We start from the raw sequence: 27,148 nt of genomic DNA on the forward strand, positions 1-27,148 counted from the left end.
CTGTAGCTCTTTGTAAGAAGGGAAGTGGTCGTTCATGGTTCATGAGGGAGTCTTGATGAAGCAAAGAGCTGACCTACAAGACAAAGCAAGAGTCACTCTGCAGGACAATATGATATATGAAGCATTAGCAAACAACTGAATGAGTATTAATAAAGTCATTAGTTATAACCCTTACAAAAACCTTCATAATCCTTGTAATATAAAAGGAAAGTGTGCCTCCTGTGTCATTGTGTCATTAACTGTTTTAATCACTTTTCTCTCTGGTATTAAGCTACAATAGAAATATAAATGGTTAAATTTACAACTTGTTTAAGAATATATTTTCTTGGCATCAAAACAAAGTCCCTTTAATACACCACGACATTGAAAATACATAAGGTACATTGTCACTTCATCAGTATCAAGATGGAAAGTTCACCTTTTCCCATTTCCCATTAGATTTCTCCTTTGACTTCACTCTCACTTCTACTGATGTCGAGATGATTTGTTTTCTTTGAAGCTCAGGAAAAAGGCTCAGAAGAGCGAATGACACCCCTTAAGACCTGTGTTTGATAATAATACCCAGTATGTATGATTTGCATGCTGGATATATGGTTTCTTAATTTAAAAAGAGGAAAGTAATCTGAGATGTCTGGAGAAGAACACTGTGTTTTAATTAAAACTTTGAGTGTACACGCAACGCACACCACAGAAACCACCCGCAGCGATGTACATTACCATGTCAAAATGAAAAAAAAAAAAAGAGCGTGGAAGGAGTGAGAGGATCAAAGGGTGTTGGGTCAAGCTCTAATGAGCAACTTCATTGTAGGATTAATATGACTGTAAGTCTTCACAGCTGGAGTAATCACAGTCTGTGACACACTGTGCAATGAGATGTCCTCCCACTCTTGCTTCCGCTCTGCAATTGATCTCTGAAATGGAATTACTTGCTCCTCCTCAACTTCAATGGAAAAAAAATATATCACACTTTCATTACTATACATGGATTACGTTGTTGTTAGTCACTTAAACTAGGGGCTCATCAGTTTCTCTGCATCAAGGCCTTTTGCTCAGCTTAGGTGTGAAGGTGTAATAATAATAATAATAATAATAATAACATCCTATATAATATCCTCTGGGATATCTGTGCCAAATTTTATGCCAATCCATTAGATAGTTGTTGAGTTTCTACAAATAATTTGAAAGCTAAAAATTGTAGGTGTTGTTAAGATGAATATTTTTTTGCTGTGTGGGACCTGTCTAAGGACTTGGTTAGTTGTGGTTAGCAGGGGGTCTCAGTATCAGGGATCTATGAAGCAGCTAAGCATGTGGGAGTACATTACAGAGCAGAATCGTGACTAATATGAAGGAGTCTTTGGAAGCTCGCTACTGAAAGACTCATCTGTCATTTAAGGTGAATGTAATCTCTGATTTAAATATTGACGTGTTTCAGTGAGCAATGTTTAGAGGGGCTGCCTTCAGTTTAAGAAACCTGGTGGTGGAGCTGCTGCAGCACGTTACACCAAAGATGCTAAATTATAACAGTGAAAAATGGCATGAGAATTGAGCCCGAGCTAAAAAATGAATACCACGGCACCCTCCACAAAACATCAACCAATGAAAAGCTGGTTATCTAGGTTGTGTCGTGTATTTTCATGTGTCACACTCCCACACCCCACATCAACACCCACGCAGGAATCCCCCGCCACTGCTGCGCTGGTCTGATGGAGAGTCCTCTAAATCAGTCCCTGCGTGATCTCCCTCACTGGGCCCCTGTTGCCCCTCATCTGGCTCCCAGCCTGACCCATAACACCCCCTGCCAAAGGAACATATGTAGCGGTGGAGGTGGCAGCAGGCAGTCAGCTACCAGCTTCTTATTTTTCACACCACACAGGATGCAGAGCAATTGACAAAACATACGAAAGGTGACTGAGTGTTATATAAAGAGACGTAGAGAGATACTGCAGAAAGATGTGGGCGGGAAAGAGACAAGCACGACAAAGACAACTCACAAAAGTATAGATGGATTTAATTGTTCAGAGGCGTTAATTCAGGTTTGACATTCAAAAACTCAGTCTTATGTCAGTGTTAGGTAACACATATATCAAAATTTAACATTCACATTTTGATTTTCAACACTTTGTCCATACAACAAATCAAGAAACAGCTTTTAAAATGTATAAATAAAAGCAATATTAAACATAAAATAATAACATTTTACACAATCATGTACAAAAGAGCACCATGCCTTGTCTTGCTCGCTTCATCTCCAGGGTTCGGTGCCTGTGAAAGTGTCGAGAGAATACTATCTTTTATTGACCATTTTTGTATCTACAGTATCCCCACATGCATACATTACAAGATAAAAAAAAATCTTATTAATGCTGTTAAAAGGTATATTTCATGTGTGATCTACCTCTCCTCTCCATCCCACACCAGCTCAAGCACTCTTGTCTCGAGGAGAATCGGTTTCGGTTGCCACCACAGCCCCCGTACACAAAAGGTCTGCACTCCCCTGAGCGAGGGTGGAAGTACCAGAGCAGAACATACTCTGTACAGGCCCCTTCCGACATGGGCTCCAGACAGCGGTCTGCTGCTGCAACTGCATGTGAGATGAAAAAAAAAGGTGAGGAAAAAGGTTAAACTATAAGAAAAGAAAAGTTGAAGCCATCCTACAATTAAAATGCAATAGATTCATCCCATTTTCCCAGATTTCAAGTGCTGGATGTGTAATATGAATGAGTAACCATCAACTGTGTCACTGCAGGCTGTTAATTTATTGTCATCTATTCAGACGTAAACAAAAGGTTTAATCACCACATTCTCTGTTACACTTCAGGGCTTCCTTTTAACTTTATATTTTTTATTTATAAATGAAATCTAAAAGAGGCAGTCAAACATTCATGGATTAGATTTTAGTTTTATCATCATCTCCCACCTTGTGCTCTTTATAATTTCAACTCTTTTCTCATAGATAATAAATGAAATATGAAGAGAATCAGACAAAAAAGGAGAGTAAGTAAATAAGGAGAGAGAAGAAAGGAGGAAGGAAGATAAGAAGAAAATTAGATGTCTTGGCCACTCACCAGCAGTGTTTGTTCCAAATACCCTTCTTTTCTTTCTCCGTCCCCACTCCACTGTCCCTCCCACGAGAGAATCTGAAGCCAAAAACCAGTGAGAAGTTTTATAGGTTTGGAAGATTCAGGCCATCAAAGACCAAGAAAGACTTACACTCAGTAAATGCCAGTGGCATTCTGACTCATCCTAAATCCAAATGAGAGTGCAGGTGTGCAACGTGAGCAGTGCTGGAGCATTCGTTCACAGACTTTGTGACCTCTTTCTGCAAACTTTCTGTAAAGCTACAAACTCAGTATGAGGGAATTACACAACTCACATCCAGCTAATGCTAAAAGCAGGGATGAAAGGGGAAATTCAAAAATATCATTAAAAAAACCAATGATGAAACTGGAAAGAAGAAGTTTAAAGGTACTTTAAACTTTTTCTAGGTCTTTGTTCTACAAAGGTCGCTGCATTAAATTCTTTTTCATCTGATTTGATCAAACAGCATCAATTAATAAAGGCTATTCATATCTTCAGAAAACGAAGCAAGCAATCACTTCAGACAAAGACAATTACGTCAAGGAATTTACCATTTATAGCAAACGGTTGTACAGTTGGATATGATGGAAAACGATCTGCTCCTGAAAAGGAGCTTTCAAAGATGATGATTCTGCAGGGAGACCTAATCCCCCCCTGAGCAACAATAACAAAAACTTTGCACATAAAGAGGAGACTGGGCTGGAGGGAGGAGCTGCAGATTCAGGTGGACAAACTAATGAAACATGGCATTAGTTAAGGCAGAGCACTGAAGTCATGCTTGCAATAGCTGATTTGCATCAACAGCTTCATTCATGCTTTGCAGTCACTGGCTCCTTTACCAGCTGTGTGGCTGTGAGCTGACTGGTAACGTCCAGTCATATTGACTGGTAACGTCCAGTCAGATGATAAACTTTTGTCACAGCTGTTCTGCTGCAGCTCCTTTCCACCATCCCAACATCCTCTTTATGTGCTTTGTTAGAGACACAGTTAGAGACAAGCTGGTGAACATAGTGGAGCAATTTTCAGCTAAAGAGCCAGATATTTCCCTCAGGAGCTAAAAGCGAGTGGGCTTACATTTGCCGGGTGGTCATAAACACAACACCGAATGAATGACAAAGCTATTTCTTAACTCCTGGATGTGTAAATAAGCAACTGTTTGATACGGAACAAGTTGTCCATATCAGCTTAAAAGGTGATAATAATGTCGATGTTGACTCACAAACCAAGTGGTCAAACATATTTCTCGTTTCACCTCTGAGCCACGGAAGATTAAAAGCAGTGCAGAGGCTGGTACAAGTCGTAACGATTCTATGTTTAAATCTCCAAATTAAAGTGTAAATATATAACTGTGGCCCACTGTGCTTGTGCACATTCATTACCTTGAACAATGATTGATGATTTCTAATTATTGTAATTTATTTAAATAAACATGCTGACATTGACAGTGGGCAATAACAGGCTCACTCTTTGATTAGTTTTCTGGTTATTTTGACCTGAAGCAAGAATGAAAATAATTTAAGATGCAGAAAGATCCTCTTGCCCGGAGGCTGCAGTCACTAACGAGCTTTGTAGAAGATTGTGTGATTTGTGGTTTTTTTTAGTACATGGTGACCTTTTGTTTAACTTTCCATCCAACCTAACTGAAAACACAAACAGAGCTAAATAAAACAGATGAAAAACACGTCATCTTTCTTTTAGTGACGACGATAGAAGCATGGTTTTACACTCTGATGTGCCTAAATATAAGAAAACAGAGGATGAGACAGTAGGTGTGGAAATCAGCGATAACAGTGTCCCAATATTTTCTTCATCCGAACACCTCCCACAGTCCCCACAATCTCAAGTAAAACACTAGATACACTGCCTACATCACAGCTGTTACACATAAGTACGACATATGTGACCATTTAGCCATGACACACATTTGGTCACACTCTACAAATCTGTTGTGGGGACAACTGGGCAGTTTTGAAAATGATGATATCCCTGGCGTCTGTGCGTTTGACCAGGGGGCTTGGACCCTGCTAACAGTGACAGTAACTTTTTTACCAGTACGGTTTGGCAGCGTCCTGTCTTCTCCGAGGATGGCAGGCACAGGACTGGTCATCTCTTCCACCCTGTCTCCATATTCTTCCTCTTCCACTTGTTCACCTGCTCCTTCTACCCCTTCATGGAGGTCACGAGATGTCACTACATCTTCAGGCTCATTTTTACTATCAGTCACTGTAGCTGTTGCATCTGGATCCACAGACTTTACCATGAACTTGTATTCCACCCCTGTAATGATAAAAACATGATACACACACACATACACTGACATGACCACCATCTAAGAATCTGTCAATCATCAATCATCAATAGCATTCCTTTGAGAATGAATAGGTTTTGAAATAAGATTTAATTTAATCTCCGTTCTAGGACAGCTGGATCACCAGGAGTCTTGGACTTGTGTGTGATCAGCAACTCACAACTCACACCTGATGTTTTAGTCAAAACAGGAGAGGCACGCTGGCTCGGCTCTGCTCGGGTGTCCCAACCTTAACAGTGGGACAGTGGACTGAAGCGGATAAATAGAATTCAGCCATCATTAATTTTATTATTTATACCTGTGTTTTTTCTACTGTGGCATGTCAAAATATGTTCTGAGAAAAAAAAAATACTACAGAAAGTTCGACAATAAGCAGAAATAGCCTTTGAGTGTCTCAAAAGCGTGTGGATTCTTGGTGCGTCGTCCCACTTAATGGCAGTCTTGTGTTTGTGAATGGCTCCACTGTTGCTGGCGCCATGGTGTGTGTTCCTCTGAGAGAACACAACAGATGGCACAACACACACGGGTGCCATGCTGCTGCCACAGGAGCTCTACAACAAACAACCCCGCACACAGACACATGCACACACATGCACACAAGCACACCCACACAAAATGTAGGCCTGCCTAGATGCACATTTAGGCATTGCTGGATAAATGCACAGAAAGGTGCAAGCACACTTACTGTAGAGGGTTCAAAATGTACAAGTGAATAACATGACACCCCCTGCCCACACGCACACACTTACCACACTTTTCTGTCACCTCCTGGGTGACTAGCTCCTTCACTTCTTCAGCCTTGACACAGAGAAACACAAGATTCATAGACATCTCAATCACTTAATCATTTTGATAACTCCAAGTATATTTTTTAATGTGTGTGAGATAAACACATACTGAGAGTCCAGGCTCTCCCTTCTCCCCCTTTGCTCCTCCATTCCCCACTAGACCCTGTAAGAAAGATTCACATTCACACATTAAAACTTAAAGGTCTTGTACACATGTGACTTCGACGAGAGCAGATGAAAGAACTGAGAACACCTGTGGGAGTTTGCAGGACCTTTAAATGCATGTGATTAATCACATGCAAACCATCTTTGATCTCATTGTTTTATTTTTGTAGTCCATAACTTGACTGTTTTGGAATGCTAACAAAATAAATGTTTTATGTTTTTTCTATTCTCAGTAATCTTAGAATATGAATTAAAAACCCAACACAACCTTTTTTAACCGTCAGAGAGAAAATCAAAGCTCTCTGTTACAACAAGGCTGGCTTTGTGTACTGTGAGTGTGCTTGGCGAAGTGTGCTTAGAGAGCTGGATGCTGTGTGTTCTAACATGGATCTCACACTCTCTCCTCTTTGTCCTGGTGTCCCAGGTGCTCCCCTCTGACACGGCTTCATTCTGCCTCTTCTGCCCCTCTCCCCCTGTTTGACAAAAATCAATGTACAAGTAAGCAGTCACTCCAAGCCATTTCCAAGCTGCTGCTTTGTACTGCTAAAGTCCAAGAAGTCACTAGATTTGTTGCGAGGTGCTTTTTTGAAAAGTTGGTGAGTCTAGAGACAAAAGCACTAAGATGGCAACATGGCCTGTAAACAACAGCCTAATGACGTAATTGAAAGTGTTTGTGCCAATTAATTTTGGATGAGCGACGGCCAATGGGCAAACTTCACCACTCAACCGGTCAACCGACGGTGTAACTTCATCTTGCAGTCAGTCACGGACATTTGCGTTTGTCCTCTCTGTCACAGTCCAGTCAAAAATCCATAGCAGCACATCTCATCACTCACTTAAAACAGTATGAAAGAGACCAATTAGGTACATCCTTTCATTAGAGGTTTCCTGTCACTCTCTGTCAACACTGAGAGTCTGGTAATTGTGAAGCTGAAAGCAGCTAATTGAGTAAGATATTACTTGAAAGCTGCAGACAGAAATAAACCTCTGTGTGTGTGTGTGTTAATTAAGGACATGTCTGCTGTATCCACTGCTGCAGCATACAGAGCACATGCTGCCACTCTCTCTGAACAAGACACAGATGTGGTGATGACTATAATCAAGCTCAGCTCATCCTTCTGGTCTTTGTGTTCTGTCACATTTTCACTCTTCTAGTAAGTTGGACTTTTTGAAAACAAAAATTTGTGAGGGTGTAAGTGAGAGTTTGTTTATGCAGATATATACGTACGGGTGCCCGTTCTGTCCCTTTAAAGTGTGTGTGTGTGTGTGTGTGTGAGATTATTATAGCTTCTGATTTAGCCCTGTGGCTTTTTAGTGTTCCCATACCTCAGAATAAGCTAACAAAGTCTTTACATTGTGACTGCACCATTCAGTTTAAGACAGTGGTAATTAGGCTTATTCTTGGATCGCTATACTTATCTAAAGTGCTGTTTCATACCTTCAGCTACACTGCTGGTGTAGTCTGTGGTTGCTAAAAAATTTTCTGGGCTCATTATTGTGTAGTAACAACTTCCTATATCTCAAGAACACAAGTTATGACTTAATCATTTGTGTATTTATTTATTAACTCTCCCTGTATGACCCCAAGAAAATGTTATTTTTCTGATATATCAAATACCGTTTTCATTAAAAGTCATAAGTATCATCACAGTAATGCATTATGACGACAACATGAAAATATAAGTCAGTATCATACATCCCCAATACACTGAGTGAGTAGGCATACTGTACCTTAGGCCCAGTGACTCCACGGAGACCCGGTGGTCCTGGTGGCCCCTCATCTCCATCCCTTCCTGGACTCCCTGCTGACCCCTTAAAACCCGGGAAACCTGGGAAACCTGCTACACCCTGAATTAAGCAAGAGTAATAACACAACATGGTTCCTTTGTGTGCAGGGGACGATACAAACGCATTATGCTGTTCTCTTACTACACATGAACAAAACAATGCAGAGCAGAACAATGATATTGCTGTTAATTTACTCGCCTTTTCCCCTTTCACTCCTGGATCACCATCAACACCATTGACCCCTCCTTCTCCCTTGTCACCCTAAAATTTCACATGAAAAAATGCAAATTAAAAAAATGGACTTTATATCTGTTTTAGAAAGAGAGAAAGAGAAAAATGAGCATGCATGAACGTTCACCTTGCGCCCCGTGAGTCCATTCAGTCCAGGTATACCAGAAGTGCCGGGTAAGCCCATATCTCCCTGTTTTGCAAAGACCCCATGTTAACCATGTCACATACACAGAGTTATGTAGATTACATGGTCTAATCAGAAATTAATTAAGGCCTAACCTTATCTCCATCCAGGCCTGGACTCCCAGTGCGTCCAGGTAAACCTCTGAAACCCTGGAAAAGCAGGTAACAATACAGAACATGACTACACAAATAAAGAATCTGAAACTTAATAACACAACTATCAAGGGGTGAAAATGGGGGGAAAACAACCAGTGGGACAACTGGGACCCATAATAACTGTCTCCACCTTCTCTCCCTTCTCTCCTTTCTCTCCTGGTAAGCCTGGTTCTCCTGGATCACCCTGTGAAGAAATATAACAGACAGAGGACAGAAGAAATAAATGATGGTGAATCCTGAAAAAGTAACGGACCATGATTGGTTATGTAATGTTTTTCAGTGTCACCTGATCGCCTTTTAGGCCTTGCAGTCCTATGTCTCCTTTGTCCCCTTTGGCCCCATCCACTCCATGATCCCCATTGCGGCCCTTAAATCACATCATGCATTTTACTGCATATTCCCTGAAGTTAGTGCTGAACTTTGCATCCAAAATGTTGTTTAAATGCCTGAATGTCCTACCATCACTCCATTGAGTCCTGGCTCTCCTGGATCTCCCTGTAGAGAAGAAGGCACTTTCAATAAAATACTGGACTAAAACGATATTGCTGCAGATTCAAGATGTTCCAACCTTGCTTACCTTTTGGCCTACAGGTCCTCTTGCTCCAAACCGTCCCAGTGCACCCTTGGTGCCTGCATCACCCTTTAAACCCTTTTAGAAACAATTTAAAATATCAAGCATATTTAACTAAAGTATCAACAGAAACTTAATGTCTTGTATTACAGTGCTGTTGAGCTGCCCTTGAGCCTGGCACAGAACTACCACAGTTTCTGAGCTCTAAGTGTCTTGTGAGACTTATTCTTCTTCTTAGTGTTTATTGAATGTTTACATCAGGTTTTATTACCTTGACTCCAGGAGGACCATCCTCTCCCTTTTCTCCTTTGTCGCCATCAAAACCTGGTGGTCCTCGCTCACCCTGAAACAAAACATCTACTTAGTTTTCTACTGCTGTTTTTATGCTTTAACTTTGTGTGTTTTTAAATATATTTGGATTTGTGCGCTTTGTCATTAAGAGGACAAAGCTTTTTGCTTCTCTTATTTGCTGTGGTGCTAATTTCATGGGTGGCATCAAGCTGAGTGTAGTTGTCCTTGTGGGGACTGATAAGGTTGTATTGAACTGTACTTTAATTGAATGTAAATTTATTGTGCAATAGGACACATGACTTCAAACTTCAAGAGGATCTCACCGCGTCCCCTTTGGAACCCTTAAACCCACGGGGTCCTTGGATTTGAAGCACGCTTCCCTGTAGGAAGGAATTTGATTGTGAATTCATGGTGCAAGTGCATGTAATCTGCAAGAAATAATAAAGTCATTAATGTAGATTCACACAGATGTACTTATAAAGCTGTGAATTGTGTATACTTTGTTTGTCCTTGCATAATACACAATACGTCTTGACAGCAAACATACCCCATGTGAAGACCAGCTGTAATTTGCTCTGCGCCAAGTCAGCTGTAATGAATCAGTGCACAGGCTAAATACTTGGTGATTTTTCTACAGAAAGTCATCATACCCTTTCTCCTCTGACTCCAGGTATCCCACGTTCTCCCTGAAAAGAAACATGATTCTTAAAATGACTTTCCAAGCACGATTATTTCAATTGTGTCAACACAAATACAGATTACTTTATATCTCATGCTGCCATGCTCTCGCAACGGAGACATTTCTTATCATATACTTCCATATTAACATAATCCAATCCAACATAATCCACATTTGATAAAATGTCATGACAAGTTGTTGTAGACAACTTGGTCAGGGTTTAGTGGTATTTGACAGGAATGAGTGCGATAAATAAATCCCACGGTGACACCTCAGTTGTGACACTTCTATAGAGAAGGAACAAACAAATACGAAAGCAGGATGACTGACAACTGACATCACTCCTATCAACGCAACCCGGACCTGCTGACACTTAAAAATGAATGAGAAATTGCTATCTTGGAAATGAAAGGAGTCTGCAGGAGCCTCTAGACATTCAAATGTCAATGTTGGCCTCATCACTCAAACTTCACACCTTACTGTTGACACAAACAACCATAACAGAGAGTCATGGTCACATAAAGATTATGAACATACAAGCAGACAAGGTCAAAACATTCACTGATGTTCCAGCGTCTCAGAAATTGCAGCATTTTCACTGTGGTATAAAGATTTTGCAGAAATCTGCAGCGTGAATGGAAAAACATGAAGTTTCGGTCCTTTGGGTGAACACACTGGCGATGAAAGAGGTCAGAAAACAGCAAGAACGGTTAAATGTTTGTATGTTGCCTTGTTCATCAGATAGGTCTGACGGGGGCGCAGACAATGTGAGTCCAAAGATCTATCTTCTATCCTCTCTGCAGTGCTTGGCTGTTGTAATATGATATAATATTATGGGAACATTTTCTTGACACAACATGTTGTTTGTTTGGTAAAAATCATTCAACAAAACACTGCTGCAGATCACAAGCATCCTTTCAAAACTACTGTCTCCCCTTCCTTAAATGAAATCCTTGCACTTGTGTCACTAGACGTGGCAGCAATTTCAGTTCATTCCAATTCCTAGAGGGGTGCCTGCATCTCAGTTTATCGGAGAACCATTGAGATGATGTCTGAACAGGTTGTTTGCAGCATGTACTGGGTCCTACATTCTTCTGGACATCAAATTTAAGTAATTTTAATAACTAACAAAGTTGTATTCGCTGAAATTCAGGGACCAAATTGATGAAAGACAGGACAACTGCAAGAAATAAACATCTCAGTAGTAGCATTTAATTCGTCATGTGGTTTAGAGAAAGTTTCTAAGTTAACTGTGACAAATTGTGAAATAATAACTCACCTTTTCACCTTTGCTGCCACGCAAGCCTTTTGGACCCTAGTAAAATAAGTAAAAGAAAAGGATTTTGTCTCCAAGTGTACATAAGTGAAACTCTGATGATCTTCAGTGAAATTTTATACTCAGTTGTATGATTTTGAAAAGTTGTTTACTATATGTCCAGGAACTCCTTTAACACCTGGAGAGCCTTTTTCACCCTGAAAGAAAAGAAATATTAATGAGTAAACCATTAGATGTGTGATAAAGACTCAAATGCACATCTGAGGAATTTCCTGCTTAATCTAAACATAAACTGAACCTGGTCTAAATGTTGTTCACCATCACTGGCCAGTAATGGAGGTTATCTGATAGGAGCTGAACTCACCCTTCTGCCTGTGAAGCCAGCCAAGCCCCTCCCACCAGGCTCTCCTGGAATACTGTCACCCTGAAGAAAATAAGAGAGACGCAATAAAGAAGTAATTAAAACAATGAAAAGCTTATTTTCTCTCTTACAACAGATAGAAATGAGAATATCGGTATATGATACCTTTTCTCCTTTGACTCCAGGTACACCAGGAGGACCCTTTATCAGAGAGATGCAGTGGTAGCAAAAGAAAATATCATTAACCTCCATTTTCAGCTGGCAAACAATCAGATATGAAAAGTAGCTGAGCTCCATTAAAAATCACTAAAATCAGACTTAGCACTTGGAAAGATCATTTGTATTTTCTCACGTGAGGTCCTGGTGCTCCTCGAGGTCCAGGAGCTCCAGGCAATCCATTCTTCCCCCTTTTGCCCCTTTCACCCTGCATCAACACACAAAATGTCTTACGTGTCTTTTAAACCCAATAGGACAACCTCCCCTGTCTGTTTCTGACCTTATTCACAATCATAAACCATCTATTCACAAACTCCCACTGTTGTGAGTTTTTACTCAATCAAACAGAGCTATTGATGATGCACCTCTCTGCCTGGCTCCCCCACATCCCCTGGAGGACCCCTAAGGCCTGGGGAGCCTTGGATGCCTGCGTTACCACGGATACCCTGGATTCCCTGAGCACCTGGAGGCCCTGGCTCACCCGGTTCACCCTGAGGTAAAACAGAAGCACAGAAAAATGGGGAGAGAGAGAGAGAGAGAGAGAGAGAGAGAGAGAGAGAGAGAGAGAGAGAGAGAGAGAAAGGATGATAGAGACAAATGAAACGTGCAGAAGACAAACACACAGTTAAAGGTCACTTGTTTTAATGTAATGTAATGTATTATTATTCAGCTCTTCTATTACTTTTGAATAATTGCTTTCAAATAAAGTTGCTTTTCCTTTTAATTCAAATTAAAAGCTCAAACAAAACTTTACACGAGCGAGTGAGTCACGGCCAATTAAATCCTCTAAATTAAAACCGCAATGAGAAAGGAAGTCAATCAAAGTGAACGTGATGGAAAAGCCTGTGAGGAATAATTGATTTAGTGGGGATGTAGTAAGAAAGCTGTTGCTTGTATTTTTAATTTTTTTTTCATTGTATGGACATTTCACCTTCTGTCCTGGAGGACCAGCCTGGCCTTCTGGACCCCTGTGGCCGATGCCCGGCTCTCCCTAGACACATACAAGACAAACATATCTACAACAATGTTTCTTACTCATTCCTTTAAATATCCTTTAAATCTCAACTCCCACATTTCAGTGTCACAAACTAAAAGATTAATGTAGATTACAGCTTATTTATGAGTGAACATTGTATTTACCTTTTGTCCCTTCTCACCAATTTCACCCTGAAAAGTGTTGGAAAAAAAAAAAAAGAAAATCAGAAAGTTGGAATACAAACAAAAAAACATGGAGGAATTTGAAATAAAAAACAGAAGAATAAGCAGAAGTGTCAGCATGTTTAACAAGGGGAATTATTAATGTCTGCTTTAATCTACTGTCTCACAGTCAAACAGAAATAGAGCAGAGAGGACATCAAAGGCACGGACTCGACCGGCTTTACTGACAGGCGAGACGAGAGAGGAGCTGTCCCTGAGCTCTGATGTCATTCACTGATGCAATGTGGGTAGGCGGGGAGAGCAGCGATGATATTTTTATGAACTGGTGGCACAGTTCGTGTGGCGACTGTCATTCTTGCTCTGTGATCTTGGGCTGATGGTAATAATGATTTTAATCAGCGTCTGAGTGGGATGATATCAGTGACTCAGTGAATCCTCACAATGGAAGGATGTGTTTCACATACAAGGACTGGCTCGCAGAAAATACTAAACAAAACATGTTATTTGGCTCACCTCTAGTGGTATCTAGCTCTGCAGACAGGTGTGGCCAGGTTTTAGTTTCTGAGGTCTCTGTCCCCAGCACAGTGTCAAAATGTAAAAGTTTAAGTTCACAGCCTTTTTGATTGTGTCTTTGGGTCTATGAGAGTTTTAATATTTAAAATATCATCAGTCACCTTTCGTCCTGGTTTTCCATTCTCCCCCGGTTGGCCCTGTTGCAGAAGAAATGTACTGTAAGTTAATAACTTTATATAACTAAACTGGACATTTGTTCTGTTGACGAGTATTTGATAATACTGAGTGTGTTGAGATCATGAGGTGTACTTTGTGCCCTTACCTTCAGGAAAAAATACTCTGGAGGATACGGGTATGGCTGTCCAGTTTCTTCATCATAAACCCCTTCTCTCCCCCTCTCCATCTCCATCCTCCTCCTCTCCCACTCCTCTCTCTCCCTCTCCACATCTCTCTCCCCCTCCTGCTCTGTCCCCTCCCTCTCCTGCTCCTTCTCCTTCTCCCTCTCCCTCTCCAGTCTTTCTCTCTCCAGCTCCAGCTCGGCCTCCATCTCCTTCACCAGCTCCTCTCTCTCTCTCTCCATCTCCAACCTTTCCCTCTCTCTCTCCCTCTTCAGGTCTTCTTCCTCCTCCTCCCCTTCCCTCTCTCGATCTACATCCTCCTCAGGATCCCAGTCGTAGTCTCCACTCCTCTCCTCATCATAAACCGGATCAGGGACTGTTTCTGTATATCCATCTGGCTCAAATCCTTTCTTTTTTCCCATTTCACCCTCTTCAGCTTCTTCAGCTTTAGTCTGTCCTTCACCCTCTGGTTCTCTTTCTGTCTCACTGTGTCTCTGTCTCTTTCTTCTTTCTTGCATCTCCCTCCTGGTGTGCATTTGAAGATCAGAGTTTTCTTGGTTCTTCTAGGGAAAAAAAACAGTTTTCTCTTAGTTGCACCATTTTAATTTGGATCAATACTCATGATCTTTACCTGTATTGTTGATTATACTGCAGACTTACACTGAGGCTGTTGTAACCTTGAGCTCCAGAGGACAGATGCTGAAATCAAAATGAAGAGCTTAATCTCATATGTGGTTCACGGTGACCATGAAATTGCATTTTCATATTTTATTTTGTGCAATTGGAGCCACATGTATGAAGTTTTAATTTTTAATGACTGGAAATATCTAGTGGAAAAAATTACTTTTTGTGCCTCTATGAACCGATTTCTTCCACCCGGGGCACCCGGCATGAACGCCTAAAAATACAATAATGATTACTATTACCATTTTTATGACTATCAATCTGTCTTCTACAAAACCAGGGGGCACTTACCATGGAATCAGGCCAGAGGACGCCTCTTCTCACCCTGATTTGGGATTGAGGCACCTGTCAAGGCCCCCAAAACATTTGTGAGCAAATTTAGAGCTACGGTTGTGATGCTTTTCTATCCAACAGCTGGGATAAAGTGTGTGGATTTCTATGTATGATGGTAAAAAAATGATATAGATATATATAAGAAAGAAAGACACAGACTTGCTGAGACAGTTATTTTGACATTTTTTTTTTTTTTTACTGAAGGATACATGCACAGAGGTTAAACACAGACAAAACAACGTAATCACAGAGAAAAATTTCACCAGTGAAAAGAGTGTTTGATCTGGCTACAAAAACACTTATGGTGCTGCTATATTCTGAATAATATCACTGGTATTCAAAGAATTTTCAATGGAGAAAAATAAAACATTTTTCCACATTTCAATAAATAAAATTTCAGTACAATCTGACACAAGGAAATATGTATTGAAATTGTTGGCACATGTTTGAGAAAGCTTATTTTTGTACTTGTCACAGAGAAATCTTTGTCTTAATAAATAAATTAGGAGTTGTAGACTGAGGTAAGTAAAGTAAAGGCTACACTGGTGTTTACACTGAACAAACTGGAGAATCACAACAATCTCAACATGAGGACACAATTTTAAGATCTGAACAGGTGCCTGGTTTTCAATAAAGCTCCACTATAAAAAGCCCGGGTAGAGGAAATTTTTGTTATGGCCATGGCTTTGGATGTGTGACATCGTCGCTGAGTGAAAACGTCCCCCTGCTCATGAATCGTGGGTCAGGTTCAGGGCTCCTCACCAGCCATACAGTTCACAGTTTATTCACACTCTCCATGTAGTGTGTGCTTTCTTATGAATGCTTAACACTCTATAGTCACAGTCTCATGGGAATTAAGAGATGTCCTGTTTTAAAAAAAAATGAGAGAAAGAAAGTATTTTTTAAAAAAGGTCATTATTTCACTTAGTGTTTCTTCTCATTCCTTTTTAGACAAGCTTTAGAAAAATCATGCTCAAAGCATGCTGCTCAAAAATGCTGCCCTGTCTCATGCTTCAGCCATGTCATAAAAAAAATGTAAATGTTGGTATTTTTCCATTTCCATTACATTTGCATTAGCCTTAAACAAACACTTTTTTGCACTGGTGAAATTTTCATAGGAAGTAGAAAGAAGATAAGGTACTGAAATATGACGCCAAGTGCTTATTCTATCTCAATGTACACATGGTTTATTTATGGGACACTCAAGGAGAAAGCAAAGCCAATCCTTCAGTTTATTCAAGCACTTGTCCACCACTTTCAGGCCTCTTGTGTTAAGTGTAAATAAAAGAGCTTTGCATTCTGAGGCATGCAAGATTCAAGCCTGATTCAAATGCAATTTAAAATCAAAACTCTACCTTGTCTGCTTCTTCTGTTGTAATGGGAGGTGTTGGCAGTGACACTTCATCCTGGTTAAGACAATAAAGGACAGATAAGCATGTGACAGAGAAAATACGTCTTCAAAAGTTAAGGACTACACTGAGTAAACATCTACATGCACAAACAAGGCCAGCAGCCTCCAGTACCGTTTCTACATCCTCCATAGGTTGAGATAGTGACTCTGTGGTTGTCAAGACAGTCTAGGTGGAGAAATATCCAACACTGAGGGTTACTCAGACATTTTTAAATATATAGCTACATCTCAATTCAACCCATTCATCTATGCACGCTTGGATTTCTGTGTTTCAGCATGACAAACACTGTACAACACACATCTGGCGTCATTTTTTCACCTGTGCATCTGTTTGTCTGTCAGAGAGAGATGTCAGAGGACGACTGGAGGTGTCTGCCAATGTCTCTAACTGGACAGGGCTGTGTGTGGGTAACTGCTCCTCCTACACAGATGAAAACAGCATAAACAAGTTATTATTTTTCAGGAGCGTCACAGCAGCGCATAACTGAGCTCAGCTGTCTCTGTCCCCTCTCTATCAGAGCGCAGCCTTGAAGGAGTTTTCATTATTATCTGGGCTACAGAATTATTGATGCTCACCTTTTCATCCACTGGATGGGGGAATTCATATGTTTGGACTTTAGGCTGCATATGATAAAAACATGGGACATATTTTACGGTAAAAATTAATCATAACATTTATTCCCAATCCAGCCGAAACAGATGAGAAGATGCTGTTTGATGCAAATTTACCTGTTTGTTGTCTCTGCTCTTCTGTGAGAGCGAGGGGTCACCTGGGGAAAGGTCTTCCTGTTTCAAGGAGAAGGAAAAAAAAATCATCATAACTTTTAAATGCTCACAACCCACAGACACTCCAGTGGATGATGTGCACAGCAGATGCAGTGGGCTGTAATGACAAACTAATTCTTTCTTTATAATTAATTCAGGCAGTGGGTGTGTCATTAATCAACTCATTCCACTGTTTTATGTGGGCACAGATAAATTTCAGTCCAGAGAGATGCTGCAATTAAAAAAAAAAAAAAAAAGAAGAAGAAGAAGAAGAAAGAAAAGAAAAAAGAAACAGGCTATTTGATTATGAGTTTGACAGGGCTTGTTAACAAGAAGGCACCCACAACGACTACACTCCAAATCTGTAACAACCCCACGTCATCAATCATCACTTTAAAATGAAGTTCCCAACAGCGGATTAGTCACTTGCTGCGGCAGCTGCCTACCTCGTATTCATAACTGTACTCTTCACCGTTATAAAACTCCTCCTCGTCTCCCTCTTCTTCTTGCTTGTCCTCTTCACTTGTCTTTAGATAAAGAGGAAATGACAATAATTACAGGAAGATACTGTTACAGATCATCATTTATCATTTGTGTGAATGACTGGAAGACAGCAACGCCAAGCGATCACAAAGCAACCCATTCATCAAATTTATCAGAACTGTTATCAATATAATGAGAAGCACATGGACAATAAGACAAATGCATGCTTTTAGTTTTTCTTGCGACACCATGTAAACAGGAACTTGTTAATTCTTTGTGTTTTAAAACTGTTAATTTAATATGGTTATTTTTATGATTTGGCACTAAAGCAGTTATTTCTACACAAACGATGTTGTGTTAATGTGATGTTAGCCAGTGTTAGAGCCTGTGTTTCAGTTCTGCAGGGTGAGATGGCTGTGTTAGTTGGTTTGTTTGTGTTTAGTAGTTGGGGCAAAAGTGAAGTTAAGTTTCCAGGTTTAGTTTGACCCCTTCAAGGACATTTACCAGGCGTTGTCTCTGCCTCTTATGTCGTCCTTTATTTCCTTTGCCCTAGTTAAGAAGTTCACAGTCAGAGAAAAAAAACATAAAGGTTTCCCATGCTTCAGACGAAGTCGATGATCAAGTATGAAACTATGAGTTGATACTGTAAGTTTAAGGAGATATTTAAGAGGGAAATAAGTAGTTAATGAATTGTAAAAATTAATGCAGCAGCTTTAAATCAAGATGTTTAGGAGCCCTTAGTGTTAAAGTTTCAAAAAAAAAAAAAAAAGTTTTAAATGGTTTAGACCTATTTGATTTTATAGGACCACACCTGGAGTTTTGCATGTTTCAACCCATTTATTACAAACTGTTTTTACTTTATATTGCTGTATTACAGAATTTCAGAAATTGATTAGATTCTAATATATTCTCACACCATAGGCTTTAATTTAAAGAACACAGATAATCTTTTTTACCTGTGATAAAATGTGCTATATGAATAAAATTGCCTTGCCGTACCTAGACTGTGATCCAAGCAGTCACCGACTTTGGCTCACAGCAGTATTTATCTGCTTCTTGATGTTGATGTAATGAAATTAGACATAAAAATCAGCTTATAGAGACTTTTTTGAGGTAGATGATCCATCACAGTGAACATTTTGTAGCCTCGAGTTTGCCGGTTACAGAAAACTCTTTATTGCAAGAAACATTAAAATTCACACAATCCAAAACAATTTTTTGCCTTCTGGCTTTGATTTTCTGACAGCAAAACGCATAAGTACTCCGACTCCTGCATATCTGCGTGTTCTTAAAAACACGTGGAAGTTTTTTGGGGCAGATCTGTCCTAATCCAATCTGAGGGTTTAAGGACAGAGGGTGATGTGTGCTGTATGCATAAATAAATACTGTCTTGACTTGTTTTCTAAGTACCTATCTACATTACCAAGCTATAATACCTTAATATTGAAAAAAAAAAACAAAGAAACAAAAATTAAGCTTAAACAAAGTGAAGCCAAAAAACGTTCACTCTGAATTATGTCAAGCAAGTTCCAAGTCTCTGTAAGTTGATTTCCATATTGCGTCATAAACTGAAATCAGTAAATACTTTGAAGGAAGGAAGGGTGAGCTAAAACATGAAATACTAGTATGGTCCTTTAATAATATAAATATAAGTTATCAAAGGCAATTATACCATAAAACCACAATTATACTTGTTAAAATGACCCCAGGAGTATTTTATGTTTAATGTTATATCTAACACATTAAAGAATACTCATGCTTGTCTTCGATCAGTGGGAGACAAACCAGGTTACTGATGACGGTAGCTTGATAGCTTTACCTTCCCACGCTCCCTGTTCTTCTTCTTTTGTCCTGAATTCTTCTTCAGAGAATCTTCCTGTGTGAGGAGAACTGTCTCCACCACAGTTTCAGGTAACCCTGAAACCGTCTGACATCCACAGTTAATGGAGTTTATTTTATTTGAGTTTTAAAGATGAACTGTACATAAATACAAGACAACACAAACTTGTTTCTACTACCAGGACTGTGCTCAGAGGGTAAATTAAAGAGATAAGGAGAAAATGTTTTGAAACCAAGTCACTAAAATACATTTCAACCAAGAATGTAAGGAAAGATGTTCTAAGTTACATAAGACACTAAGATATCTCACTGTGCTCACATTTAAACGCTGCCAATTATGAATACATACAACAAATTTAAATCAGAATGATGCTGAAAAATGCTTAACATGCTCAGCATGTTTACAATAGTTTCGAGTGAATTTAAAGATGGCATGTTTTATTGTAAAATGTCCTTACCTCCTGGGCTGTAGTATAATTGAAAGTAGAACTGACTACAGTCAGATTGATTTTGAGAGAAGACATTTCGTCACCATCCCCATCTATGGTCTTCTTCCCTGTGGATCCCATCAACTTGGTCTCAGTCATGTTGAGCCCCTGCTCTCCGTTCACTGTGGTGATGGTCCATAAAGTTGGACCCTCTGCAGTTTCATTCACAGGCTCCTTCAAATGAAAAGACAGAATTAGCGGACATGAGAATAAGCTCTGGACCAGTATCATCCACTTTAGGTAAAAGCATATTACTCATTACACAGTGGGTGAAAATCAGTGTGTAATGTGGAAGAAACACCAAACACGTCATATAGGAAACAGATCAGATACTGAAGCAATAAGAGTCAGAACAACACTCCAGCGACAACCGTCGCACAAAGAAGAGCTTTATTATGAACATTTTAAAAAAAGACATAAGAAAACCAATCATATACATACGCAAACAAATCGGACAGTGAGGTATTCACACATAGATAGGTTTGTGTGTGATGATATCATGATAAATTTGTTAGTATAATTTAACAAGAGTGGGCCAACAATTCCTGCTCTCCTGAAACAAAACAAGATCAATCTTTACAAGTAGTTTAGACCTGCATGGAGCCTTCAGGGTTTTTTAAAGCATAAACTAATAATAAAAATCTGAGGAGGGGTTTCAGGAATTTTCTGTCACCGTCAGTATCTTAACTATGAGATGACAAACATTACAGCTGACTCAATAAAATCCTCAAAACAGGTTAATTTAGCTTAAAACACGTTTAGTAACCTCATTGCACAGGCAGACACCCCCCCCCCCCCTCCCCCTGGTTTTAGGAAAAGAAGATTTTAAGACTCTGATTCTAATGTTACTTACAGCTGACACTGATTCTGGAGACTGTCCATCTAAATCTGGGTCTTCAGTGGTGTCCAGCTCTGACAGCGGTTGGCTGGTGAGGTCAAATTTCACTGAACTCTGTTGAGATGAGACAAGTGCTTATAAATCTGACAACCTTTGTTTCTAAATGATGGAGATTTTTGATACAGTGCGTGCACATAGTACATATTTTTAATAAACTCTGACACATGCACTTTTTTCCCTCGGGTTTACGTACAGTGTACTCAGTGATGACATTGGAGGTGTGAGTTTCGGCGCTCTCTTTTGTTTTCTTGGTGGTGCCAAGCACATGAAGCAGCTCCTCTATTCCATCCTGCAGCAGCCTGTCAATCAAAGTCTTCAGCAGAGGCAGCTGAGAAAAAGTTTTTATTTAGAAGGTCAAACTGGGATACTATTAAAAACTCTGTCAACCTCGAAAGTTATACGATGTCACGCTCAGAGCTCACCCTTATGCCGTAGGCTTCAAACATTAATTCAATGTCCTAAAAAAGAGGCAAAATATGTTGCTCAAAGACTTAATAATGCAAATATGAGAACATGAATCCCAGTGGGGGAAATTACTACATCTTGTATTCACCTTCATCTCAATAGATTTTCCAGGAGCTCCAGCATCCCCCTTCGAAAACAAGAAAGTGAATGCGAAGGTGAATCTAATGTCATTTACATTTCTATATACACACGTTTTTGAGGAATAACACAAATCAGCTCTACCTTCTCTCCTTTCAGGCCTTTTTCTCCTCTATCACCCTGCAAAAAAAAAAAAAAATGAGCAACAAAACTACTGTAATTTTTTTTTCTTTATCTTGTTTCAGAATCAAGCCCATTACCACCTTACCTTCATGCCTGGTGAACCCTAAACACACAGAAACAGAGGAGCAAGATATTGGAACATGCATCTACAATGCATGACATCAAGCTTGCCATATCAAGTCGCTGATAATGACACAACCCACATTGCAACCCACAAGAAAAGCACTACAGTCATCACTGAATGATGACTCAGATCCCATGCAGGCAAATAAATATGTAGAAATGTGTTTAGCCTAAGCATTAAACTCACAGTAGCTCCTGGAGGACCCATTGGGATTGGAAATGCTTGTCGGATTTCGTCAACTGTGGCGCCCTGTGAACAGATTCATGTAAAAAAAAAAAAAAAAAGAAAGAAAGAAAGAAAGAAAGAAAATAAAAAACCAGGCAGGTTTAAATGGACCTGTTTTCTATGTTTTGTGTGTTTTTTTTTTGAATCACCCCAAAACAGAAATGAGCCAAGGTAGAGATTACTACAGGTACAATGCTGAAAAGGTCTCTTAATCTACTCTTATGTTTACTGTTATGATACAGAAATAAGAAACCTGCTTCCCTGTTTATCAAGTAAACAAGAGATGCGGGTGATTACTTTTACCTCTGCTGTGACAAGCACTTGCCTACCAGGCAAACCTGGGGGTCCTGGTTCCCCCTTACTGCCATCTTTACCCTGTGAAAAAACAAAAACACTCAAAGTTACAACCTCAGTTTTCTAGTGAATTTTTTCTTTTTTTTAATCTAAAAAACACTTACATTTGCACCTGTGTCTCCTTTGTCCCCCTGGAATTGAGAGGAAAGTTAACACTTGTGTTCAAAAATAGTTTAATAATGTTTTAGTTGATAGCAATACATTTTAAGGACCTTTTTGCCATCATCTCCTTTTAGTCCCCTTTCTCCCTGTGAAAAGAAAATACGTATTGAATGCCAATCATTTATGTAAAAATAGCTAAAACATAGCTATATGAGTACGTAAGCATATCAGTAATTCAGCTGGTATCACACAGCACAGTACTGTTAGATGAAAATGTTCCTCACATCTTTTCCTGGCAGGCCCCTCTTCCCATCAACGCCAGGTCTCCCCTGTAGAGCAACAGAAAATTTAAAAAAAAAAAAAAAAACACGCACACACCCACACACACACAGCAACCTCCAGTATTTTTTCACATTTATCATTTTGGTGGGAAAACAAAAGGCTCATGCTAATTACACGCCTGAAACAACAATATATTTTGTTAGGTTGGCTTGAATGTTTATTGTCGCCTTTAGAAACATACAAAGCAAGACAAGGTGATGTCTGAGCCACAGGCGCCATGATTCAGAACGATACTCACTGGAGTTCCCGGTAAGCCAGGCATTCCTGCAATCCCAACCCGCCCTTGGTCTCCTTTTTCTCCCCTCTGCTCACATGCACACATACAAAAAAAAACACATTTGGCATTTTTAAACTTTTCACCATAATAAACAGTATTTAGTACAAACCAATAAATAAAGACAAGAAAAAAAGAATCCATGAAATAAAGGAATAACAGTCAAAAAGTTGCCCATGATTCATCTGAGAATGACAAAGGAGTTTGGAGTTTTAAACATGGGCTGACAATATATAATACTTTCACACAGGATGGTAGGGGGGCTAACTCGACTCTTAAAAACTCGTAATAGAACTGAATTAATCAGAGACATCTGAGTTTGTCTAAAGGCATCATACGTCACTTTAACCCAAAGAAATTCAGTAACAATGAGGAAAAAAGTTTCTTCGGGACAGAGAGGACAAAACTGACAACACATCAGACATCACATAAAAGCATCACAACAAAAAGATGAAACATCTAAAGTGCATGGGCGAATGAAAACGAAAGTGCAACAACAGATCGGAGTTAAAATGCCTAAACAGAAATTGAAAGAACTTGACAGCATCGTTGCTTTTCCTTTCATAAATGGATTTGCGTAGGTGAGATAATATACTGCAATTCACATGTAACAAGAAGCTTTTATGTTCTATCAGCTTCATAATCTTTTGATTTCAGCAGCACTTTTCCCACATGGGTTATTAACTATGCATGAACAGTATAATTACAAACAGTATATTACAAAATAACAGTGGTGCACTCACCGGACCAGGCTCGCCCTTTTGCCCCTGTTCACCCTGCAGTCATTATGAAACATCTTGTGAGTAAGCTCTTCAATTCATTCATTCACAGATTTTAATGATGGACACAAAGATTGCATGCAGAAGTTTGTGTAACCTTCGCTCCTGGTTTCCCAGGTACACCATCGAGTCCATCTCTTCCAGAACCGCCCTGCAAAGCACACAGTGTCATGTTCCAACGCACGCACATCACTTTGGACAAAAGCATCAACCAAATCAATAATGTAAATGTAACATATTTTAAAAGATGTACACATACCAGAGATGGTCCTGGTAGTCCTGGTTTACCTTCTGGACCCTGTGTAGAAACACAGATATTGAGATAATGGGATGATGGAAAATTCAAGAGACTGATGCAGTTGTAACTATGATCAGATCAGTCAAGAGCTGAGAGATGGTATTCATGATCAGTGTGCCTCAGAACCTACAGCATATACAGTATGTTTGTGAAACAGGCGATAGGCTACTCACTCTTGGTCCAGGCAGACCTGTTTCTCCTCTCAAACCAGGCTGACCAGGCTCTCCTGGTTCACCCTGAGGGAGAGGAGAGAATTTTTCAATTTGCTAAAGAAAAAAAAAAAAGAATAAAATAAAGCATATGGCATTTTATTCTTCAACTTACCTTAATCACCCTGGTCAGTATGTTGTTGTTGTCTGAAAAAATCTGGGGGACAAAATGAAAAATCAAACGTTAACTTGCTAATTAACAGCTGATTGAGAACAGACATTAATTTTCTTTGGTCTTATGGGAGAGTGGCGTTTTGTTTCTTTTCTTTACGAGCTTTGTTACAACAAATACCTCTGTCAAACATGGCTGAACTGATGAGAAGCTGTCAGAAATGATAATAAAGATTTGTTTACTTGTGTTCCCGGAGGTCCAGGTTTTCCCTTTGTGACGGCGGCGACACGATCAAAAGAAGCACACAAGAGAACACAGTTAAAATCTAAAATGTCACACTGATGAACACAATCCATACTTGCAGTACAAAGGAAAAATAGTGGGGGCACTGAAGGGTGGCACACACTAAAAGCCAAAGTTAATTAGGGAATACACTGAAACAACAAAAAATCATGAAGTCACAGGAGGATAGCAAGTTGTGAAGACGTGACATGGTGACTGACGCAGAAGAATGAGGCGGTCAACCAGAAGAAACAACAAACATGCTCATCAATGAGGGAGATGGTGAATACAAACATACTGGTTCTCCTCTGTCGCCTTTCTTTCCATCAGTACCCTTCAAATAAAGAAAAGAAAGAAACCACAGCAGATGTATTTAGATGTAAGGTTTAGTTCAACAGAGAAATAACCTGCACAGAGAGCAAAGTGAAATAAATTGCTTAAGTCCATCTCTTTCAGGGTGTAGGTGTATTTTAATGTTCTAATGCAAAGAACTTACTGGCAGCCCAGGATTCCCAGAATCTCCTTTCTCTCCTGGGTCCCCTGGTCGTCCTGGTAACCCCAGCGGACCCTGATCAGCCATAATAATGAAATTAAAGAGTATATAGCTTTGCATTAGTGTTTTACAGTAGATAAAAAATAAACACTCAGAAACAAATGTGTGTATATTTGCTGCAACTTGATTGTTGCTCAGCAAGATTCCTTTGTCCACAGTGAATCACATGAAAATATAACTTGTATGACTATGAATATTATTCATATTATTCATAGCCCCTCAATGGGGCTGTTTGCTATGACAGAGTTTGTGATTGGAGGGGTATTAGTCTTAATGTATGTTTTTTGTTTTTTTTAAAAATAGCTCCTTTTAATGTTATTTTGGCCATTCTATGTATAAATTACTTTTAAAATTTTCATTATATTTCTGCCTGTTAGTCTTGGAAAACACTAAAGAAATACCCTGATTCCTCTGTCACCAGATTCTCCCGGTGATCCTGGTTCACCCTGTGCAAGATGATAATTAATTATAAATGATTATCCAGCTTACCCCATAAGCAACATATTTAAATGTTCAAACACATCAAGCATCAAGTAAACATTTTGACTGTACCTTAATCCCTGGGTCCCCTTTAGTTCCAGGTGCACCCTACAGACAAAGCCAACAGTAACCAGCATTACAAAGTAAATATTTTTCACAACTAGTCAAAGTAATTTTTTAGTTCATACAATGAGCTTACTTCTGTTGTTATGGATCCCAAAGAAAATCTTACAAGAAATACATGGCAAACCTGAATTGTGCTGCATCACACTAGAAACTCGTATCATTACTGTAGCAACCACTCAGGATTTACTTACATCTTTACCTCTTAGTCCTGGTTCTCCAGGATTGCCGGGTAACCCAATAGTCCCTTTGTCACCTTTAGAGCCATCATGACCCTGGACAAACAAACCGCCATTGTAACATTAAGAACCTCAATAAAAGTCTGTATGTTTTTAAAAAATATATCTTAGGATGTTAATGAATGAATATGATGATGTATAAATATTGATTTAAGCAGCTTTAAGTGATCAGTTTCACTTACCTTTGGTCCTGGTTTTCCAGACAAACCAACATTTCCCTGTGAATGATAAAACATAAATAATAACAAAACAGATACACTAATCAGCAGTTGTTCCTTGCTGCATTATTATGGCAGCCAACAGGTTAAAGTGTTAAATGAGTGATTTCACTTTTCAGGTGACTCACCCTCTCGCCATTCTCTCCTTTTGGTCCCGGCTGTCCTGGAATCCCAAAACCAGGACTGCCCTGCACACATCAGAACAAACGATAGCCACACTGTATCTTTATACATAATTTTTCTACATTTATAGGCTATATGTGCTTTATTATTACATTAGTGAATCAGACATGACAAAACACAGGCATGATGTACAGTATTTCTCACTATTAACCTTATCTCCTTTGTCTCCTCGTTCACCTTTTATTCCCTGAGGACCTGTGGGGCCGACTGGACCGATGTCTCCCTGACAGACAGAAGACACGTACATACATGCACACATGCACAGTGATTCTGGTCACCAAGCCAAATTATCTCAACAGTTCCAAAACAAAACTCTCTTTACTTTAAATGGTACCCTGTGGACTGAGATTAAAGAGGTCCCATTCAATGAAGCTTTCGGTCCCACTGCAAAAGCTAATGAGAGAAAATCTTAATTGTGTTTGATAAGCAGACCCAGAGGACTGAGTCTGAGTGTGCAAGAATACCCTCAACAATCAATTAACAGCATTTCAACAGAATAAAACATTAAGAGAATCACTTCCCTC

The 27,148-nt window shown here is 39.5% G+C and overlaps 1 protein-coding gene across 1 annotated transcript in view; it reads right to left on the reverse strand.

The window, feature by feature from the left end:
* Positions 1-2,115: 2,115 nt before the first annotated feature.
* Positions 2,116-27,148, reverse strand: part of col7a1l (collagen type VII alpha 1-like) — a 52,092-nt gene continuing 27,059 nt past the window's right edge. Inside the window, exons 45-110 of the mRNA XM_041030596.1 lie at positions 26,776-26,847; positions 26,570-26,629; positions 26,406-26,441; positions 26,179-26,259; positions 25,934-25,969; positions 25,783-25,827; positions 25,325-25,396; positions 25,127-25,162; positions 24,789-24,815; positions 24,550-24,591; positions 24,399-24,461; positions 24,187-24,225; positions 24,025-24,078; positions 23,892-23,924; positions 23,113-23,178; positions 22,817-22,861; positions 22,643-22,678; positions 22,535-22,561; positions 22,380-22,451; positions 22,038-22,100; positions 21,813-21,830; positions 21,689-21,724; positions 21,555-21,593; positions 21,424-21,459; positions 21,195-21,329; positions 20,957-21,055; positions 20,074-20,277; positions 19,596-19,703; positions 18,281-18,325; positions 17,740-17,820; positions 17,258-17,314; positions 17,105-17,149; positions 16,848-16,949; positions 16,641-16,694; positions 16,473-16,523; positions 15,076-15,129; positions 14,945-14,998; positions 14,761-14,799; positions 14,085-14,663; positions 13,924-13,959; positions 13,232-13,258; positions 13,023-13,082; positions 12,457-12,582; positions 12,228-12,299; positions 12,041-12,076; positions 11,879-11,938; positions 11,667-11,711; positions 11,518-11,553; positions 10,210-10,245; positions 9,883-9,939; positions 9,540-9,611; positions 9,275-9,346; positions 9,157-9,192; positions 8,984-9,064; positions 8,828-8,881; positions 8,638-8,691; positions 8,486-8,548; positions 8,326-8,388; positions 8,071-8,187; positions 6,735-6,812; positions 6,284-6,337; positions 6,136-6,184; positions 5,128-5,355; positions 3,066-3,137; positions 2,396-2,581; positions 2,116-2,262 (exon numbers count right to left, since the gene is read on the reverse strand). Of these exons, the coding sequence (XP_040886530.1) occupies positions 2,243-2,262; positions 2,396-2,581; positions 3,066-3,137; positions 5,128-5,355; positions 6,136-6,184; positions 6,284-6,337; positions 6,735-6,812; positions 8,071-8,187; positions 8,326-8,388; positions 8,486-8,548; positions 8,638-8,691; positions 8,828-8,881; positions 8,984-9,064; positions 9,157-9,192; positions 9,275-9,346; positions 9,540-9,611; positions 9,883-9,939; positions 10,210-10,245; positions 11,518-11,553; positions 11,667-11,711; positions 11,879-11,938; positions 12,041-12,076; positions 12,228-12,299; positions 12,457-12,582; positions 13,023-13,082; positions 13,232-13,258; positions 13,924-13,959; positions 14,085-14,663; positions 14,761-14,799; positions 14,945-14,998; positions 15,076-15,129; positions 16,473-16,523; positions 16,641-16,694; positions 16,848-16,949; positions 17,105-17,149; positions 17,258-17,314; positions 17,740-17,820; positions 18,281-18,325; positions 19,596-19,703; positions 20,074-20,277; positions 20,957-21,055; positions 21,195-21,329; positions 21,424-21,459; positions 21,555-21,593; positions 21,689-21,724; positions 21,813-21,830; positions 22,038-22,100; positions 22,380-22,451; positions 22,535-22,561; positions 22,643-22,678; positions 22,817-22,861; positions 23,113-23,178; positions 23,892-23,924; positions 24,025-24,078; positions 24,187-24,225; positions 24,399-24,461; positions 24,550-24,591; positions 24,789-24,815; positions 25,127-25,162; positions 25,325-25,396; positions 25,783-25,827; positions 25,934-25,969; positions 26,179-26,259; positions 26,406-26,441; positions 26,570-26,629; positions 26,776-26,847 (4,731 nt within the window). The 3' untranslated portion in view covers positions 2,116-2,242. The remainder of the gene's footprint in view (positions 2,263-2,395; positions 2,582-3,065; positions 3,138-5,127; positions 5,356-6,135; positions 6,185-6,283; positions 6,338-6,734; positions 6,813-8,070; positions 8,188-8,325; positions 8,389-8,485; positions 8,549-8,637; positions 8,692-8,827; positions 8,882-8,983; positions 9,065-9,156; positions 9,193-9,274; positions 9,347-9,539; positions 9,612-9,882; positions 9,940-10,209; positions 10,246-11,517; positions 11,554-11,666; positions 11,712-11,878; positions 11,939-12,040; positions 12,077-12,227; positions 12,300-12,456; positions 12,583-13,022; positions 13,083-13,231; positions 13,259-13,923; positions 13,960-14,084; positions 14,664-14,760; positions 14,800-14,944; positions 14,999-15,075; positions 15,130-16,472; positions 16,524-16,640; positions 16,695-16,847; positions 16,950-17,104; positions 17,150-17,257; positions 17,315-17,739; positions 17,821-18,280; positions 18,326-19,595; positions 19,704-20,073; positions 20,278-20,956; positions 21,056-21,194; positions 21,330-21,423; positions 21,460-21,554; positions 21,594-21,688; positions 21,725-21,812; positions 21,831-22,037; positions 22,101-22,379; positions 22,452-22,534; positions 22,562-22,642; positions 22,679-22,816; positions 22,862-23,112; positions 23,179-23,891; positions 23,925-24,024; positions 24,079-24,186; positions 24,226-24,398; positions 24,462-24,549; positions 24,592-24,788; positions 24,816-25,126; positions 25,163-25,324; positions 25,397-25,782; positions 25,828-25,933; positions 25,970-26,178; positions 26,260-26,405; positions 26,442-26,569; positions 26,630-26,775; positions 26,848-27,148) is intronic.

This window comes from Toxotes jaculatrix, chromosome 22 (genome assembly GCF_017976425.1).
Source record: "Toxotes jaculatrix isolate fToxJac2 chromosome 22, fToxJac2.pri, whole genome shotgun sequence".
Taxonomy (NCBI): Eukaryota; Metazoa; Chordata; class Actinopteri; family Toxotidae; genus Toxotes; species Toxotes jaculatrix.